General features: G+C 39.0%; 1 protein-coding gene across 1 annotated transcript in view; it reads left to right on the top strand.

Annotated features, from left to right (window-relative positions):
* btbd8 (BTB domain containing 8) overlaps positions 1-13,930 on the top strand; it is a 41,508-nt gene extending 27,578 nt beyond the window's left edge. Inside the window, exons 11-19 of the mRNA XM_051112414.1 lie at positions 981-1,163; positions 1,246-1,419; positions 4,766-4,895; positions 5,899-5,960; positions 7,736-8,321; positions 9,033-9,120; positions 9,222-9,343; positions 9,433-11,259; positions 13,005-13,930. Of these exons, the coding sequence (XP_050968371.1) occupies positions 981-1,163; positions 1,246-1,419; positions 4,766-4,895; positions 5,899-5,960; positions 7,736-8,321; positions 9,033-9,120; positions 9,222-9,343; positions 9,433-11,259; positions 13,005-13,531 (3,699 nt within the window). The 3' untranslated portion in view covers positions 13,532-13,930. The remainder of the gene's footprint in view (positions 1-980; positions 1,164-1,245; positions 1,420-4,765; positions 4,896-5,898; positions 5,961-7,735; positions 8,322-9,032; positions 9,121-9,221; positions 9,344-9,432; positions 11,260-13,004) is intronic.
* Positions 13,931-15,853: the final 1,923 nt, after the last annotated feature.

Below are 15,853 nucleotides of genomic sequence, written 5' to 3'. Positions count from 1 at the left end.
TTTTGCATGTTCACTTTGCAAAGACTGGGTTGGAACTTCTGTAGTGATGTAGGATGAGTTTGAAATGATTTTTTAAGTTGGGGGGAGAAAATACGGTCTGAGTTTTTCGACCCTAACTGTCTTGAGTCAGAATACACAGAGTTCAAGGACTGAGCGTTTGAGAATAAAAAGTATTTAAATTGCTTCTTTTTTTTTATGTAAATAACCGATAGTTTCGCTAGATAAGACCCTTCTTCCTTGGCTGGAACTGTTTACAACTGCATTTGGGATCGTTGAAGCTGCATTTAAACTGCATTTTGGAAGTTCAAACTCGGGGCACCATCTCACTCCATTATATGGCGAAAAATGCTGAAATGTTTTTCTCAAAAAAACATATTTTCTTTACGACTGAAGAAAGAAAGACATGAACATCGTGGATGACAAGGGAGTGGAGTTCTCCTTTAAGATGCTATTCAGTATGTTCATATGCTGTCTTTCTATTGGGAAACAGCAGAGAAAACAACCCATGTTTCCTTTCATTCCTTACTGTCCTTTTGGTTTTGTCTGCACTCTATAGTACAATAAGACGTTGATGAGATGAGCCGTGGCCTCTGTTTTGAGGTTGGCTATTGACTAAGGAGCAATTAGAAGACTTGATTGAGTGGCTTTGTGTGTGTATGTGCGTAAAAGCCACAAACAGCTCATTCACTTAACCCATAGTCTGGCAGTCCCCTAAATTTCTCTCACGCACACACAGACCCAGAACTCCAGCAGCTGCAGTCAGCCAAGTGTAGTTATATAACACTGGGTTTTTCCCCTCCTGATGCCCAGCCCTGATGTAAACCACTGCTGAAGCATATTGGATTACACTAGGAAATTTGCCGTCACTAACAGTGCAACCAGCATGTGTCAGAGGAAGGGAAAATTATTCTATGAATGAGCTAGTATGGTTATAATGATGTTCGTGCAGAGTATGTGTGTAACACTGTGATGTGTTTCAGACGGTGCAGAGTGTAGTATCTGTGCTGTGTGGCAGCGAGCAGCTGATTGGCAGCCTGCCGGAGGTGAAATGGGCCAAGCAGGTGCTGAGTCTGGCCAGTGAACTCCAAGAAGAGTGTCTGCGGATGATTGTCACACACCTGCCCCAGGTCACACACACCGCTGCCTTCCACGATCTCCGAAGGGTACGACCAATCGATGATGTTTAGGCATAAGATTTTATAATATGTCTTGTCAGCTATGACAGTCGGATGTTTACTGTTTCAGAGAGAGGAGTTCACACGTGACCCCACTCTATTGAGAAAGGTGTGCGTAGCTGTTCGGGAGGGCGTTACTGTGGAGAACTGCTGTGACCTGTTCACTGCTGTGAATCGGCTGAGCGGTGACCCGACTGAGGTAGACGTTATCACAGAAGACCACACCAATCAGGAGGAAGTTGAGGTAAACAAAGAACAGAACAACAGAACACTGCAAGCCAGCATTTAATTACAACTCAGATCATTTAATAAATTAATCATTAATTTTTATTGATCCAAACAAGACGGCAGTTATATATCCACACACAACAATGGAAAACTAATACGTTTGCAAAAAAAAGCATAGTAGGTTTTTGTAAATAATTATGTAATAGTTACAAAATATAGGCCTTGAACAGGTAAATACACATACCTGTATGCGCCCGTCTTTGCAAGTATCCTCATAAACACAGTAATTTAGGTCTAAAGTGAAAGCAAACAGCTGAAAAAGCTGTGTAATAGTATATTGGATCTGGGCAGCTCTTAAAGTGACAGCAGTAATATTCCTGCTGTCATTAATGTTAATCAAACAAAAAAGAGAGAAAGTCTTACTGCTCTTGACTAAACTTTTGTAACTTTAATAAGAAGAAATATATATTTTAATTACACATTGAAGAATATATGGTAGCACTTTATTTTACAGTCCTGTTCTTCATGTACATACTGTGCACTTATTATAAAAATTACAATAAGTACATAATAACTAGGTACTAACCCTGAACCTACCCCTAAACCTAACCCCATGTAGTTACCTTATATTACCAGAACTTTCTAAGGTAGGTACATTGTAAGTACACATACTATAAAATACGTTTTTATACATCTGATTACTTTATACAATGTATGTAGCATTTGGTTTACTGTAGTTTTTTGTCCTGTTGGTTGTAATTCTTATTCTTATTTAATTCTAGTGTTTAAAGAATAATGTTATAGTGTGAAAATATTGGTTATTTTCACCTTGCACTCAGTTGATTTAAATACATCACATACAGTCGGATAGACACGTGGTCTAGCTGCAAATCTGATTTGAAATTTCTGTATAAGCATATGGTCAGAATTTCGCACAGCTCCCATACTAGTCTTTATTGGAAGTGAATGACATCCAGTTCATCGTTTGTCAGAGATTAGGCACGACATGCAGTGGAATATCTTAAACCCCTTCAGCCTTAACTATATTATAAATATAGCACAGCCTCGGATGCCTTATTTTACATGTTTACACAAGTTTTCATGAATATTTTTTATTTTTATTTTTTATTAAACAATTTGGATCACAACTATCTATTCTGTTTTGGTCAATATGTAAATTTTAAAGTTTATCCAACGTATTTTTCCTGTGAGAAAAGCACAGCCATTTGTGACCCTGGACCACATTGATTTTTCTTTTATGCCAAAAATCATTAGGAGATGGAGAAGATTATGTTCCATGAAAATATTTTGTAAAATTTCTACTGTAAATATATCAAAACTTAATTTTTGATTAGTAAAATTCATTATTAAGAACTTCATTTGGTCACTTTTAAGGTGATTTTCTCAATATTTAAATTTTTTTGCACCCTCAGATTCCGGATTTTCAAAGAGTTGTATCTCGACCAAATATTGTCCTATCCTAACAAACCATACATCAATGGAAAGCTTATTTATTCGGCTTTTTGAAAAACTGATCCTTATGAGTGGTTTTGTGGTCCAGGGTTCCACATTTGTAAATTTAATGTCTCTGGCTTCCGGTGTCATCCACTTCCAGCTATTTTCAGCTGTACAAAACAGCTCATTTTCTTGCTTGATATTGCAAACTGCTGTTTTGTACCATGTTATTTTAATGTGTTGTCGTAATTATAAATACACTGGGTTGTAGCACAAACAATTTTACCGTTTACTGCATGTAGTTATTCTTCTTGATATTTATTGGAAGTCTCGCACATTTACAGAAAACGGTTTACTTTTGCGTAGAAAAATCTGATATAGATTTGCTTTTTGAAAGATGGTTCATTCAGTATTTACAGTATATGCTGTATATTTACTTAAAGGAGAAGTTCACTTCCAGAACAAAAATTTAGAGATAATTTACTCACCCCCTTGTCATTCAAGATGTTCATGTCTTTCTTCAGTCGTAAAGAAATTATGTTTTTTGAGGAAAAGATTTCAGGATTTCTCTCCATATAGTGGACTTCTACGGTGCCTGCAAATTTGAACTTCCAGAATGCAGTTTAAATGCAGCTTCAAAGGGCTCTAAATTGCTGTTTTAACTTTTTTTGCAAAGAGCATTTGATCTTCTTTGCACGTTCAATTTGTAAACACTGGATTGGTACTTCTGCAGCAATGTAGGGCGATTTTGAATTTGGAGGAGAAAATTAAATGGGATTTTCTCGACATATCCTAACTGTCTTGAACCAGAATATGACTGCAGAGCTAGACAAGATGAGCATTTGAGGTTAAAAAGTATATAAATTAATTTTTTTAGATGGATGACAAGGGGGTGAGAAAATTATCTGTAAATTTCTGTTCTGGAAGTGAACTTCCCCTATAACGGTATGTACTTTTATAATATGTCTTCAAAGTATTCAAAGTATGGTGCGGTACTACTGTTTAATAGGGGTTACATACCAGAATAACGGTTGCGGGGGGTTGGAGGAAAGATTTCAGCTGAAAAAAACAGCCATTATAGACTTTGTCATTACATTTTCATGAAATTGGAATAATTTTAAAAAGTACATTATGATTTTATGTTTATTTTAATTTGTTAACTGCATCAGTGTCAGTTATTAAAATACAGGTACATGATGAATCGATTTTCTGTGCTTCATCAAGTAGTGCATACCTGCCGCAACGCTCTACTGAGCACATTCTCTGTATTTAATGGCACGTGTACAAAGCGCTTCATTTGATCCCGGGATTTAAACTTGCCTATAATGTACGTGGCCGGGCTGGATTACAGTAAAGTGACACTACAAATAGAAAAGGTCATGGTAAACAACTCCACCTCTCGTGCTCATGCCAGTTTCTGTTTTTCGTTTCTCTCTGGCCATCCCTGTCGCTTCCTGTCTCTTTGTGAATTAATTCACATCCCATGGGAAATGGCAGAATGGATTAGTCTGAGAAAGACCAAGAGTCGTGGGTGTGGCCATGTCTAATCTGGTTCCATGTCCATTATACAGGAAAGCAGGGAGGGACGGAGGAGAAATGAACTGCGGAAAGGCTGAGACAGAATCTGAAAAAAAAAATATACAGAGGTTCTTTTTTTTTAATGAACATTCGGTGCAGAAGGCGGGAACACAAGACTCTGCTAGTGACATCATCCATTTAGCTAAAGAGGATCCTGTTATGGGTAGAGGGAGGCAACGGCGATCGGTTACCAAGACAACCAGCCTTTGAAGCAGCTGCTGATTCGCTCCTGTTCTCCTGCTGTTGTATCCACCCTCCCTCCTTCTCTCTCTCTCTCTCTTTTTCCCTCACTCGCTCACCCTCTCTCACTCATTCTGTCCCTTCAATAGCCATTCAGGCGTGAGCTGTGTTCGCTGCGCACGAAGCTCTGGACCTTCCTGCTTCAGTCCTTCTTTGCAGTGCGGCACACACAAGGATGGGATGCACTACAACCCAGATATCGCGAAAAAATACTTGCAGGTAAGGAGAGGAAGGAGAAAAGGTAAGAATTTAGCAAAAGCAAAAGGGAATTAAAATCAAATAAGGTGGGAAGATGATAAAGAAAAAATGAGCGAAAATAACATAAGAAATGCACAGCTCAGTGTTCAAAACTATGCAGCAGTCAGAATGCGCTTGTGTTCATGTGTGGAGGAGGAGGAGGGTGTATTTTTCTTTTTTTTTTTTTTTTAGTAGTCCAATGCAGTGATGAACAGCCTATTGCATGGATATTGGGTAGAGAGAAACGTGCTGGATAACCTCCAGCTCCTGTCAGTCCATCAACACAGCCATCAGAAAGTCTCCTTAATATGACCCTAGCTAGAAAAGAGTCACATCAAAATATTAATCATTTCAAGAGGAGGTTGGGGAATGGGGGTCCACAGTGAGATACAGTGGGTTTTGTGTTCTATTCTGCAGGTGGAAACCTATATGCTGATGCATAAATTATGCATTGCTTTAGGTGTCAAGATCGTGCTTGTATTCTCCTTTCTAAATATTCCCTCGCATATGTAAAGGCATGCAAATGCGATGCCTCATATGCAAAGCATTCGCTGTGCAGACACATAGACTCAAGCTGCATTCCTTCACAGAAGCTATTTGATCCATGATTTGGATTGTTTTCGGAGATGACAGCAGTGAAATCAGAGCTCAGATGTATTGCTGGGATGGAAGCCTAGATCTTTCGTTTTTCCTGATGAGTTAAAGAATGCTTTGGATAAGCTGTGAGATGATCAAAGGCTAGATCTGTGCTGTTTCTATCTGAGATGAAGGAGTAGGAAATCAGTGGCTCTCTGCAGAGCTGCGCTACCACTTTTACTGATTGGGGTTATGACTGATTGCAAGTCTGCAAGTATTTGCGTGTCTGATTGAGGAAATGTTTGGCAAATGTTGATTATACCGGAGTGGATGTTCTAATTAAACTGAAGCTGTCTGTAATCTAAAATTAGTCTTTATTTTCTTCCTCCCTCTCCACCAACCCTCTCAGCTGCTCTTGATAAAGGAGACTGTAGACGGCTTGGAAAAAAACCTGTGCTCACCAGCTCTCAGGTAGTGTTTTATTCTGTTGCTTATTTTGGTAAAACTGTGAAAAATGGTCGATATTTCGGTCCAGGTTGATTAATCAGCCAGTTTTTTGTCATTTTGAGATGATCTGCAAGTAAATGTATTCTTTAACTGTAAATTTAACAATCCTATTTGCTTTCACTAAATTGTGAAGTGTGTCTATATGCATTACTTCAGATATCTATTTCAGCTGTAGCCATTAAAAGAACGGGTTGTGAGTTCTGATTTTGTAAGGTTTTCTTTTAATGAAAGACAAGCTGATTAAACTGAAATTAAATGGCTGTTAGTGTTAAATGAGAGCTGTTATTAAAGCAACGTTAAGGTTGATTCAGGAAATGTGCTGCAGAATTACTGATCCTGAAAACACACTGTGAATCATCGCAGCTATATTACAGTTGTCACTATCAGTCTTAAAAACTGCTGTTGTCAGGGCTCAACCATAAGGATGGTCTGATAGCCCATAGAAAGCTGAAAATGCGAATGTTTCTCTTTCAGACACATAAATATTCAAGTGTTTTGGTGGCAGGATATAGACTATTGGATATAGACTATTGGCTTGACGAGGGCAGCCAAAAAAAAAAAAAAATCTCATATAATATGTACAGTTGAAGTCAAAAGTTTACATACACTTTGCAGAATCTGCAAAATGTTAGTTAGCAAAATAAAAGGGATCATACAAAATGCATGTTATTTTTTTTTTATTTAGTACTGACCTGAAGACATTTCACATAAAATATGTTTACATATACTGTAGTCCACAAGAAAAAATAATAGTTGAATTTATAAAAAATTACCCTGTTCAAAAGTTTACATACATTTGATTCTTAATGCTGTGTTGTTACCTGAATGATCAATAGCTGTGTTTTTTATTTATTTATTTTTTTTGTTTTTTGTTTAGTGATAGTTGTTCATGAGTCCTTTGTTTCTCATGAACAGTTAAACTGCCTGCTGTTCTTCAGAAAAAAAATCATTCAGGTCCCACAATTTCTTTGGTTTTCAGTATTTTTGTGTATTTGAACCCTAACAATGACTGTATGATTTTGAGATCCATCTTATCACACTGAGGACAACTGAGGGACTCATATCCAACTATTATAGAAGGTTCAAAAGCTCACTGATGCTTTCAGAAGGAAACATATGGGCTGGGGTGAAAACTTTTGAAAAAAAAAAAAGAAAAATTTTGAAAAAAAGGGTAAATTTAACCTATTTGGTCTTCTGGGAAACATGTAAACATCTTCTGTAGCTTCAGAAGGGCAGTACTAAATGAAAAAATATATATATATAATTTATAGAAATAAGAAAAATGTACACATCTTCATTCTTTTCAAAAGTTTTCACCCCCTCTTAATGCATTGTGTTTCCTTCTGCAGCATCAGTGAGCATTTGAACCTTCTGTAATAAATGCATATGAGTTATGCTCAGTGTTGAAAGATCTGAAAATCATACAGTCATTGTTGGAAAGGGTTCAAATACACAAAAATGCTGAAAAACCAAAGAATTTGTTGGACCTGAAGGACTTTTGACTTCAACTGTTCATATGACCAAAGTGAAATGGATACAGAGACCTTAGGCTTAGCAAACAGCTGTCCTTTGTTTTTTCCTTTGTGCTTTTTAGCCTTTAATCCAAATATCATGGTTTTGTGCTTTATGGTCTTACACGTCTGAGATTACTGTGTCAAATGGGTTGCTGATCTGATTAACAATGAGCAAAGCCATCATAGTCTTTCGTTCTGTCTACATCTCTCTCCCTTCTGCAACAGAAACCTACAAAATGCCTCTCGGGCACTTCATCTCCATGTGATAGTCCTACTCATCCTCCTAACAAGGTATCACAGGGTCCACGTGCTTCCCCTGCAAGATCTGTAGCTGCAGCATCAGGCACCATGAAGTCTGATGCTCTGGGGCCAACGGCTCACACGGCTCCTTCTGGGAAAACAAAAGCTAGTAACAACACCTCGCTCAGAAGTAAGAACGAGAAGGTTAAGCCAACTCAAACGCCAGCTAAAACCAAGACTACATCTACTGTTAAACCAGTGTTGAATGGCACTGGTGGTGGTGCTCCACGGGAGAATTCCACCGCTTCAGGTGCCCGTGGTTCACCCACAGGAAAGACGGTGCTGGACAGGAAGCCAAACCCAGGAGCAAGGCCAAAGTCTTCCCCTGCGGGGTCTGATCTCACGGCAGGCCAGACTAAAGGAGGAAAAGTGCAGAAGAACACAATGTCAGGGAAGGATCTGCCTCAGGAATCAGCAAGCAATGCTCAGAATACTCCATCTAACTCTGGCAGCACCTCACCAGACAACAGCACTGGGAGTCCACGCAAGAATGGCCACAGTACTCCAACAGGTATATTTACCTTTGCACCACACATCTTTTAATTAAACTCTACTACATCTCAGGCTAGTCCTTGTTTTACTGTGAAACAGTGGAGATATCCAGAGCCTGTAAAACAGTTTGAGCAAAAGTCCATGGAAGTCAAGAAGCTATCCTCAGTTTCTCAGATAAGCTCCTGATATTAGAGATTACCCCTCAGGTTTACTCTTCTGTTGCTGTAAGGAAATTTATAGTATGATATGTGCTTCTGAGTTTTAATAGAGGTAAAAATATGGATATCTCTCTCCTTCTCCCTGCTCATTAGCTGGTGTTTGCCTGGTACTGACTTCTCTGTGACTCAAAGAGTCTTTGCTCAGCAGTATAGGTTTTAGCAGGGTATGCCAGAGTTAGCTCGCCATTAAGCTGCTTAGCACTACTAAAATTGTACTTGCCTGTTACCTTGCTCACAGTTCTTAAGGAATGTAGGTTCTGCAGGACATATACCAGTTTACAATAAGGTACAACAAATATCACAACTTAAATCTTTTTCTTTCTTGTGTAGATGGTGTTGAGACTAATAAGACTGTAATGGATAATGCTCTGTTTAATTGGATTAATGGGCTATACATTGATCAAAGTGTTTCATTAGCTTGAAATTGTTTTAATATAACTGCCTTCTATATTGTCAACATGTAATGTCATTTATAAATGTTGTGTTGTTATAAAAATCCTTTTACATTCTAGGTCTCAGGTCAAAACTTCAAGCCAAGGCAACAACAAAATCTCCTCTGACCAAACCTGCTCAAAAACCAGACACTGACAAGACTAGCAGGTGAGTTCCTCACACTGTGGCTGTTATCTTCACACTTGTAACACTATTGTCTCCACTTTCTTCCATCTGATAATCTTTGGTCCTTCATTGTGTTGCTACAGCCCCACTAATAAATCAAGCAAGACTAAACCTACCACAACCAGTCGTGCGGTCCCTGGAATTCCTGCATCTCGCACAGATCCAAAGAGCAAAAGCACTGTGTCAGGCCTTTCAGAGAACCATGGTAAGAAATCCTCAGGCTTCAGAATAGATCTAATAATAATTTATTAACAGTAACAAGATCAAGTCTTGTCTGTTTCCTCGTTTAAACAGCTTCGTCCAGACCTGGTGCAGCCCTTAGCTCTAAAAAGCCTGCTTCCCCGAGAAAAGAGATAGAGAAAGATATCTCTAAACCTGCAACTACAAAGAAGACCACAAAAGCCATCTCAGATTCAAGGCCCAGTGTCAAAGCTTCCACGTCTTCCTCCAGGCAATCACCTGCTGCCCCAAACAAAACAGTACCTAAACAGAAAGCTCCAGAAACACTTCCAACAAAATCTTCTCAAAAATCCTCAGGGGCAGTCAAAAACACAACTCCTGTTGGCTCTAAAAAGCCAGGCACTGCTGTGAAAGATTCAGCATCCAGCCCTAAACATTCAGACTTAAAAAAGGTCAATCCAGCTTCTACCGAAGGTAAGACAAGAAGCAAGGAACAGGTCACATCTTCTCTGGGGAGTTCCAAAGTTCCTTCTTCCCTGGAACAGCATTCACTAGTCAGCCCAGCTGTACTAGAACAGCCAGAAGCAATCAACAAGGATACATCAGCTACTCCCGCCAAGATGCAAGATATGGAGAAAAGCAGTGACCTAGTCAGTAAATTAAGTAGCACGGAAGTGAAGACTCAGTCAGTAACTACGGACATACGTACAACTGCTTCTGGACAAAGTGAGGTGAGTGGAAATAAATTGGCCACAGGCCATGCTATTCCACCCCGTGTCACAGGACCAGATCAACTCCTCAATTCTATGAACTCCTCAAAGGACTCTGACCTCCCTCCTGATACACCTTGCAGTCTAGGGAGCATTGAGACACCCCTAGAGGACTCATGGAATGGGCTTCACCCACAGGTTAGCCCAGAGTCCGAGACTGGCAGTGCCACTACTTCTTCTGATGACATAAAACCGCGGTCGGAGGATTACGATGCAGGCGGCTCACAAGATGACGACTGTTGTTCCCATGAGCGTGGCGTTTCAAAATGTGGGACCATGCGTTGCCCTGACTTCCTGGGTCGCAGCAGCAGTGACACCAGCACACCTGAGGAGCTCAAGATGTATGAAAGTGGGGCTGGATTACGCGTGGAGGTACGGCTCAGAGGACGAGACGCAGAGACTACAAGTGAAGAAGAGGCAGGACGTCAAAGACCGCGTTCTTGGATTAGAAAGGATGAGGTCCCAGTGGAGGAGGAACCTTGTGAAATAGATACTACATTAAAAAACCTGAAGGGTGTACAGGACCATCAACTTTTCTCCTCTGAAGAAGAAGAGGAAGAAGAAGAAGAGGAGGAGACTGAAGATGAAAGATCGGAAGTTGAAGTGTTACCAAGAGGAATGGCTCCTCCAATTGCCGAGCCACCTCCACAGTTTCAAGGCATCGTCAACCTTGCATTTGAAGATCCTGCGGAACAAGAGAACGAGCAACCAGAGTACCAATCAGCTTCCAACTTCCGTCGGTCTGTTTTACTCTCGGTGGATGAGTGCGAGGAACTCGGGTGTGAAGAAGGAGGCGCCCAGACTCCAACACACGAATCAAACGATACCTTTACACATGGTGACGTCTTCGACGGCGAGCCTCACAATTCTCAGCAATCCACAAGCACTGTGAGTGGCAACCACCAGGAGAATGCACAGGAGCCCAAACCCGCAGTATTCCTGACAGAGGTCCGGGGATCTCCACAAGAGGATTGTGTATATAATCAATCAGATGCCCCAGTGCAAGACAAAGACACCAGTGACATTCCTGCTCAGGAGCGCCCTAGTCACCTGGACCTCCGGCTGACGGAACAGTATGGAAATCTCCAGTCCAAACATATAGACAGCAGAAAAGCTGATTTGCGGCTAGACTTACCTGAGCCTGCGAGCTCACCTGCACACTCTCCAGCAGGTAATGTATAACATTAGAGCCCATCCCCCTTGACCACAGCCTCAGAAACATCCACTCACAGTCCCATCCTGACCCATTCAGCTTAAATATTCAATTCCTTTGACCTCCAGTCATCTTCAGTGGGGTAACTCTTGATAGATCATTGATTTAGATAGTAGCACACTACTGCCTCCTTTTGCCCCTTTCTTTAATTCTGCTTTAAATATCTATCCTTTGCAATCTAATATTTCAATAAGCTATACACACACAACTAAACTGCCTTCTCTGATGCGCTATGCCCTAATAACTCAACTAATACATTTACAAGCTTAATTTTTACAGTATAATATCTATCTGCGTGTGGCGGAGTATGCTGAGTCAGACCATCTGTTATGTGGCATGGCTGGGCAGTCACAGTTGTACCAGTGCACTTAAGTCCTCAGTCGTTTTTGTTTGTTTGTCATTATCCATACTAAATAGCAAGCTTCTTCCTCATAGGCCATTTTGTTGACTTTTCCATAAGAGATCTTTATGCAAAAGACAAGCACCAATGTGACTTGGCCATCAAATATATACATATAAAATATATATGCACAAATATACAGTGAGCTAAGCTTCCTTTTAATACTGCACATAACAGACCACACCTTCTGCAGAGACCATGATGCTTTGAATGTGTTAGACCTAAATGTTTTTTTTAAGCTCAATATCAATGTTGAGAGTGTAGCGGTCTTATTTTTCAAGACTTTGTCTGTTAAGTCATCCAAACCAGGAAATCTTGCATGCTGATACTGGGTTTTGTTATTGAGTTTGTTCATTTATGAAATTCCATCTGTTTGTATTCAGTTTTGTGTTTTTTGGTTTGTTTTATTTCTCATTCACAATATATCACACCATTTGTAGTTTTTGTAGTAGGTTACATTTTCTCAACTCTAGATTTTTATGTTGTAGATTTCATTTAATTCAGTGTATTTCTGTAGAATTGTGTAGGTTGTGTTTCTAAAAAAAATCTCAAGGTCCTCCTCATGTCTCTCTTTTTTCACACTCGTATCACGATTCTAATTGCTGTTAATGGTTTTTGGAGTTATCTCTTTATAAGAAGCATATCTTGCCAAGTAAAGCAATAAGCACTCTTTTGCCAGCATGTCCCTCATATTTTCAGTGCATCTTTAAGTTAAGAAGTATAAACTAAAAAACTTAAGTGCTTGCTTGCGTTTCGCTGTGTATATTTAAGAACAACAAATGCTCTAGAGAATTCATATCTTTTGTATGTGGATAAAAAACTTGGAGATACAGTGGCTGGCAAAACATGCCTTTTACTGTTACATCACTTGTGAACAAAAGAGACACATTCAGTGTAGGCTTTCCTCTGTGCATCACCTTTATGGCAGCTGTCCATCCTTGTCCTAAATTCAGAAGTTGCTCCATGAATAACATGGAAAGGCCATGGAAAGTCGAGAGGTGCTCCATGGAAAACTTTGGATTTGCACATCTGCTTAATTGTAATGCATGTGTCATTGAATCAAAATCTTGATTAATGACAAATGAAAACTGCCTAAGACAAAGTATATTTTTTTCATCGATTCAGTCTTTAAAAGGACTTAACTGCATCACGAAGGACACAGTTGCACTAGGGGTGATTTTGTACATCATGTGGAGCTAGAATCAACGCATGTCTTCAAGAAAATTCCTGTTTTTTTGTTTTCAAAAAGCCCACGTGAGGATAAAACACTTGGTCATTGTGCAGTATTGTCAATTATTTTTAGGGGACATTGATGGTTGTGACACATTGGATCAAACCTGCACACATGACCGGCGGCCGTCTAAAGCCCTGTCCCCCATTTACGAGATGGACCCGGGAGAAGCCTTCGAACAAAGCATGGACGCTGACAGGAGCAATGAACCCCAACGGGAGGAGTCCCATCAACAGGTTAAAGAAGTAGAGACAGAGGTGGAAGTGGACAATGAAGACAGTAAGTTTGCAGAGAAAGACTGGAGTTTGCTTCGACAGCTACTGTCTGACCAAGAATCCAGTCTGGGCGTCATAAACTCCGTCCCAGAGGATTTAAACCTTGCACAGTACCTGATCAAGCAGACGCTGTCTTTGTCTCGAGACTGCTTGAACGAACAAGACTACTTGTATCATGAAAAGGACACATTTAAGCGCTGGGCCGAGCTTATTTCTCCACTGGAGGACTCCACCACCAGCATCACTGTGACCAGCTTCTCTCCTGAGGACGCTGCATCTCCACAGGGCGAGTGGACCATCGTGGAGTTGGAGACACATCACTGATGGCCTCCTGGACTGGAATACAGCCAATGTTTTGATAGGACTCTTTGGATAACTGCATCCTTTCTGTGCTTATTTATTTTGTGGAGAAAGACTGATCAGTTGCAGCTTGAGTTGAACGAAGTCACATGTCATTTTGTTCTCATTGTACAGGTACTATATGAAGGACTGGAATAATGACCTCTGTGCAGTTGTTTTGCATGTGGGCAGTTTTCTAAGTTATATTGTTTACTTGATGGGTGTTGCTTGAATCTTTGTAGAATACCAAAAATGCATTTTCTTGTTGCTCTTTTTGTCTCTGAATGATGATGCTTCTAACGTTTTCAACAGAGTGTAGAGAGTAAGTTGTTCGGGTTTACATTCATTGTTGTATTTAAGACAATAAAAGCTGTGTTGTTTGAATTTCGCTGTCTTTTTCTGTCTTTTTCGCTGTCTACACATGTAAGACTTTTTGTCCACAAATTTCAACACTGGGAATTTTCAGACATGTGGTTTAATGGTTAACATTTATTTGGGTTTAAAACATAATTTTGACTCCTGTTTTGTTTTTAACTAGCTAGCTAAATAAATAAAAGATATGGCAAGGCATTTAGAACAGAAGTACAGTAAATGAGGACAAGTTTTAGAGGATTCAAATGCGGAAATGTGAAATCTTATAATTTTATAAAAGCACCTGTGTTATTTTGGAAATCCAAGAAAAAAGTATTGGATTTTCTGCAACTTTTTGAACAGGATGTGTATTTTTTGTAATTTTGTTTAAATATATATATTTTTAGAAGCTACAGAAGATACTTACATTTCTAAGAAGACAAAATAAGTACAATTTATGCTGATCCTCATGTTCAAAAGTTTACATCTCCCTGAAGTTTCCTTGGATTGAGCATCAGTAAATGTTTTCCCCCTTTGCAGTTGTTGTGTACATCAGCTGTCCTCAGTTTAAAAAAAATATGGATATTAAAATCATAAAGCCACTGTTGTAAAGGGTTCAAATGCACAGAATATGCTGGAAGCAAAACAGCATGCAGGATCTGGAGGACTTTTTTCTGAAGAACACTGCTTTGAAGTTATAAACAATGAACTCATTTACAACATAAAACATAAACCCCATCACAAAACAAAAAAAGTTCACTTAAAGACATGAAAGATTATATTTGTGTGTTAACTTAACCACATTGTCTATACTTGTGACTTTGCCAAAGTTCAGTAATGAAAATAGTGCAAAAACCACAATTTCCAATAGGTTCGCTTATTTTTAGTGCAACTGTATTTTGTTAAAACATATTAAGTTGTAAAATTGTTTATGTGAGTTATGCGGTCATTTTAGGTAGCAAATTTGTAAAATTAGAATTTTACGCAGAAAAAATAGTAATTTTTTTCCACATTAAAATTATAGTAGCTATTACGGTTGAAACATGGTATTTTAACATTTATGGACTGACCCCATTCACTTCCATTCTAGATGCTTCACTGTAACGCAGTTTTTTTTAAAAGATAGACAGAGATACAGTTGAGGACAAAACTGTAAATACACCTTGCAGAATATGCAAAATGTTAATTATTTTACTAAGGAGAGATTATACAAAATGCATGTTATTTTTTATTTAGTACTGACCTGAATAAGATGTTTCACATAAAATGTTTACATATAGTCCACAAGAGAAAAATAACCCTGTTAAAAAGTTTACATACGCTTGATTCTTAATATTGTATTATTACCTGAATGATCCACAGCTGTGTTGTTTTGTTTAGTGATACTTGTTCGTGAGTCCCTTGTTTGTCCTAAACCATAAAACCGCCTGGTGTTCTTCAAAAAAATCCTTCAGGTCCCACAAATTCTTTGGTTTTTCAGAATTGTGTGTATTTGAACCCTTTCCAACAATGACTGTATGATTTTGAGATCCATCTTTTCGCACTGAGGACAACTAAGGGACTCATATGCAACCATTACAGAAGGTTCAAACACTCACTCATGCTCCAGAAGGAAACACAAAGCATTGAAAGCCGAGGGTGTACGTACATTGTACATTTTTCTTATTTGGCATAAATATATATATATTTTTTTTTTTTTTTCATTTATTACTTACTTTCAGAAGCTACAGAAGATACTTAATGTTTCCCAGAAGACAAAATAAGTTAAATTTACCCTGATCTTCAAATTCAAAAAACAAATGCACCTCAATTGTGCTCAGTGTGAAAAGATGGATCTCAAAATCATACAGTCATTGTTGGAAAGGGTTCAAATACACAAAAATGCTGAAAAACCAAAGAATTTGTGGAACCTGAAGGATTTTTCAGGACAAACAAAGGGACAAATAATAACAAACT

The sequence above is a fragment of the Labeo rohita genome, chromosome 6, assembly GCF_022985175.1.
Source record: "Labeo rohita strain BAU-BD-2019 chromosome 6, IGBB_LRoh.1.0, whole genome shotgun sequence".
Classification (NCBI taxonomy): domain Eukaryota; kingdom Metazoa; phylum Chordata; class Actinopteri; order Cypriniformes; family Cyprinidae; genus Labeo; species Labeo rohita.
This window is presented reverse-complemented; position numbering and strand designations above follow the sequence as displayed.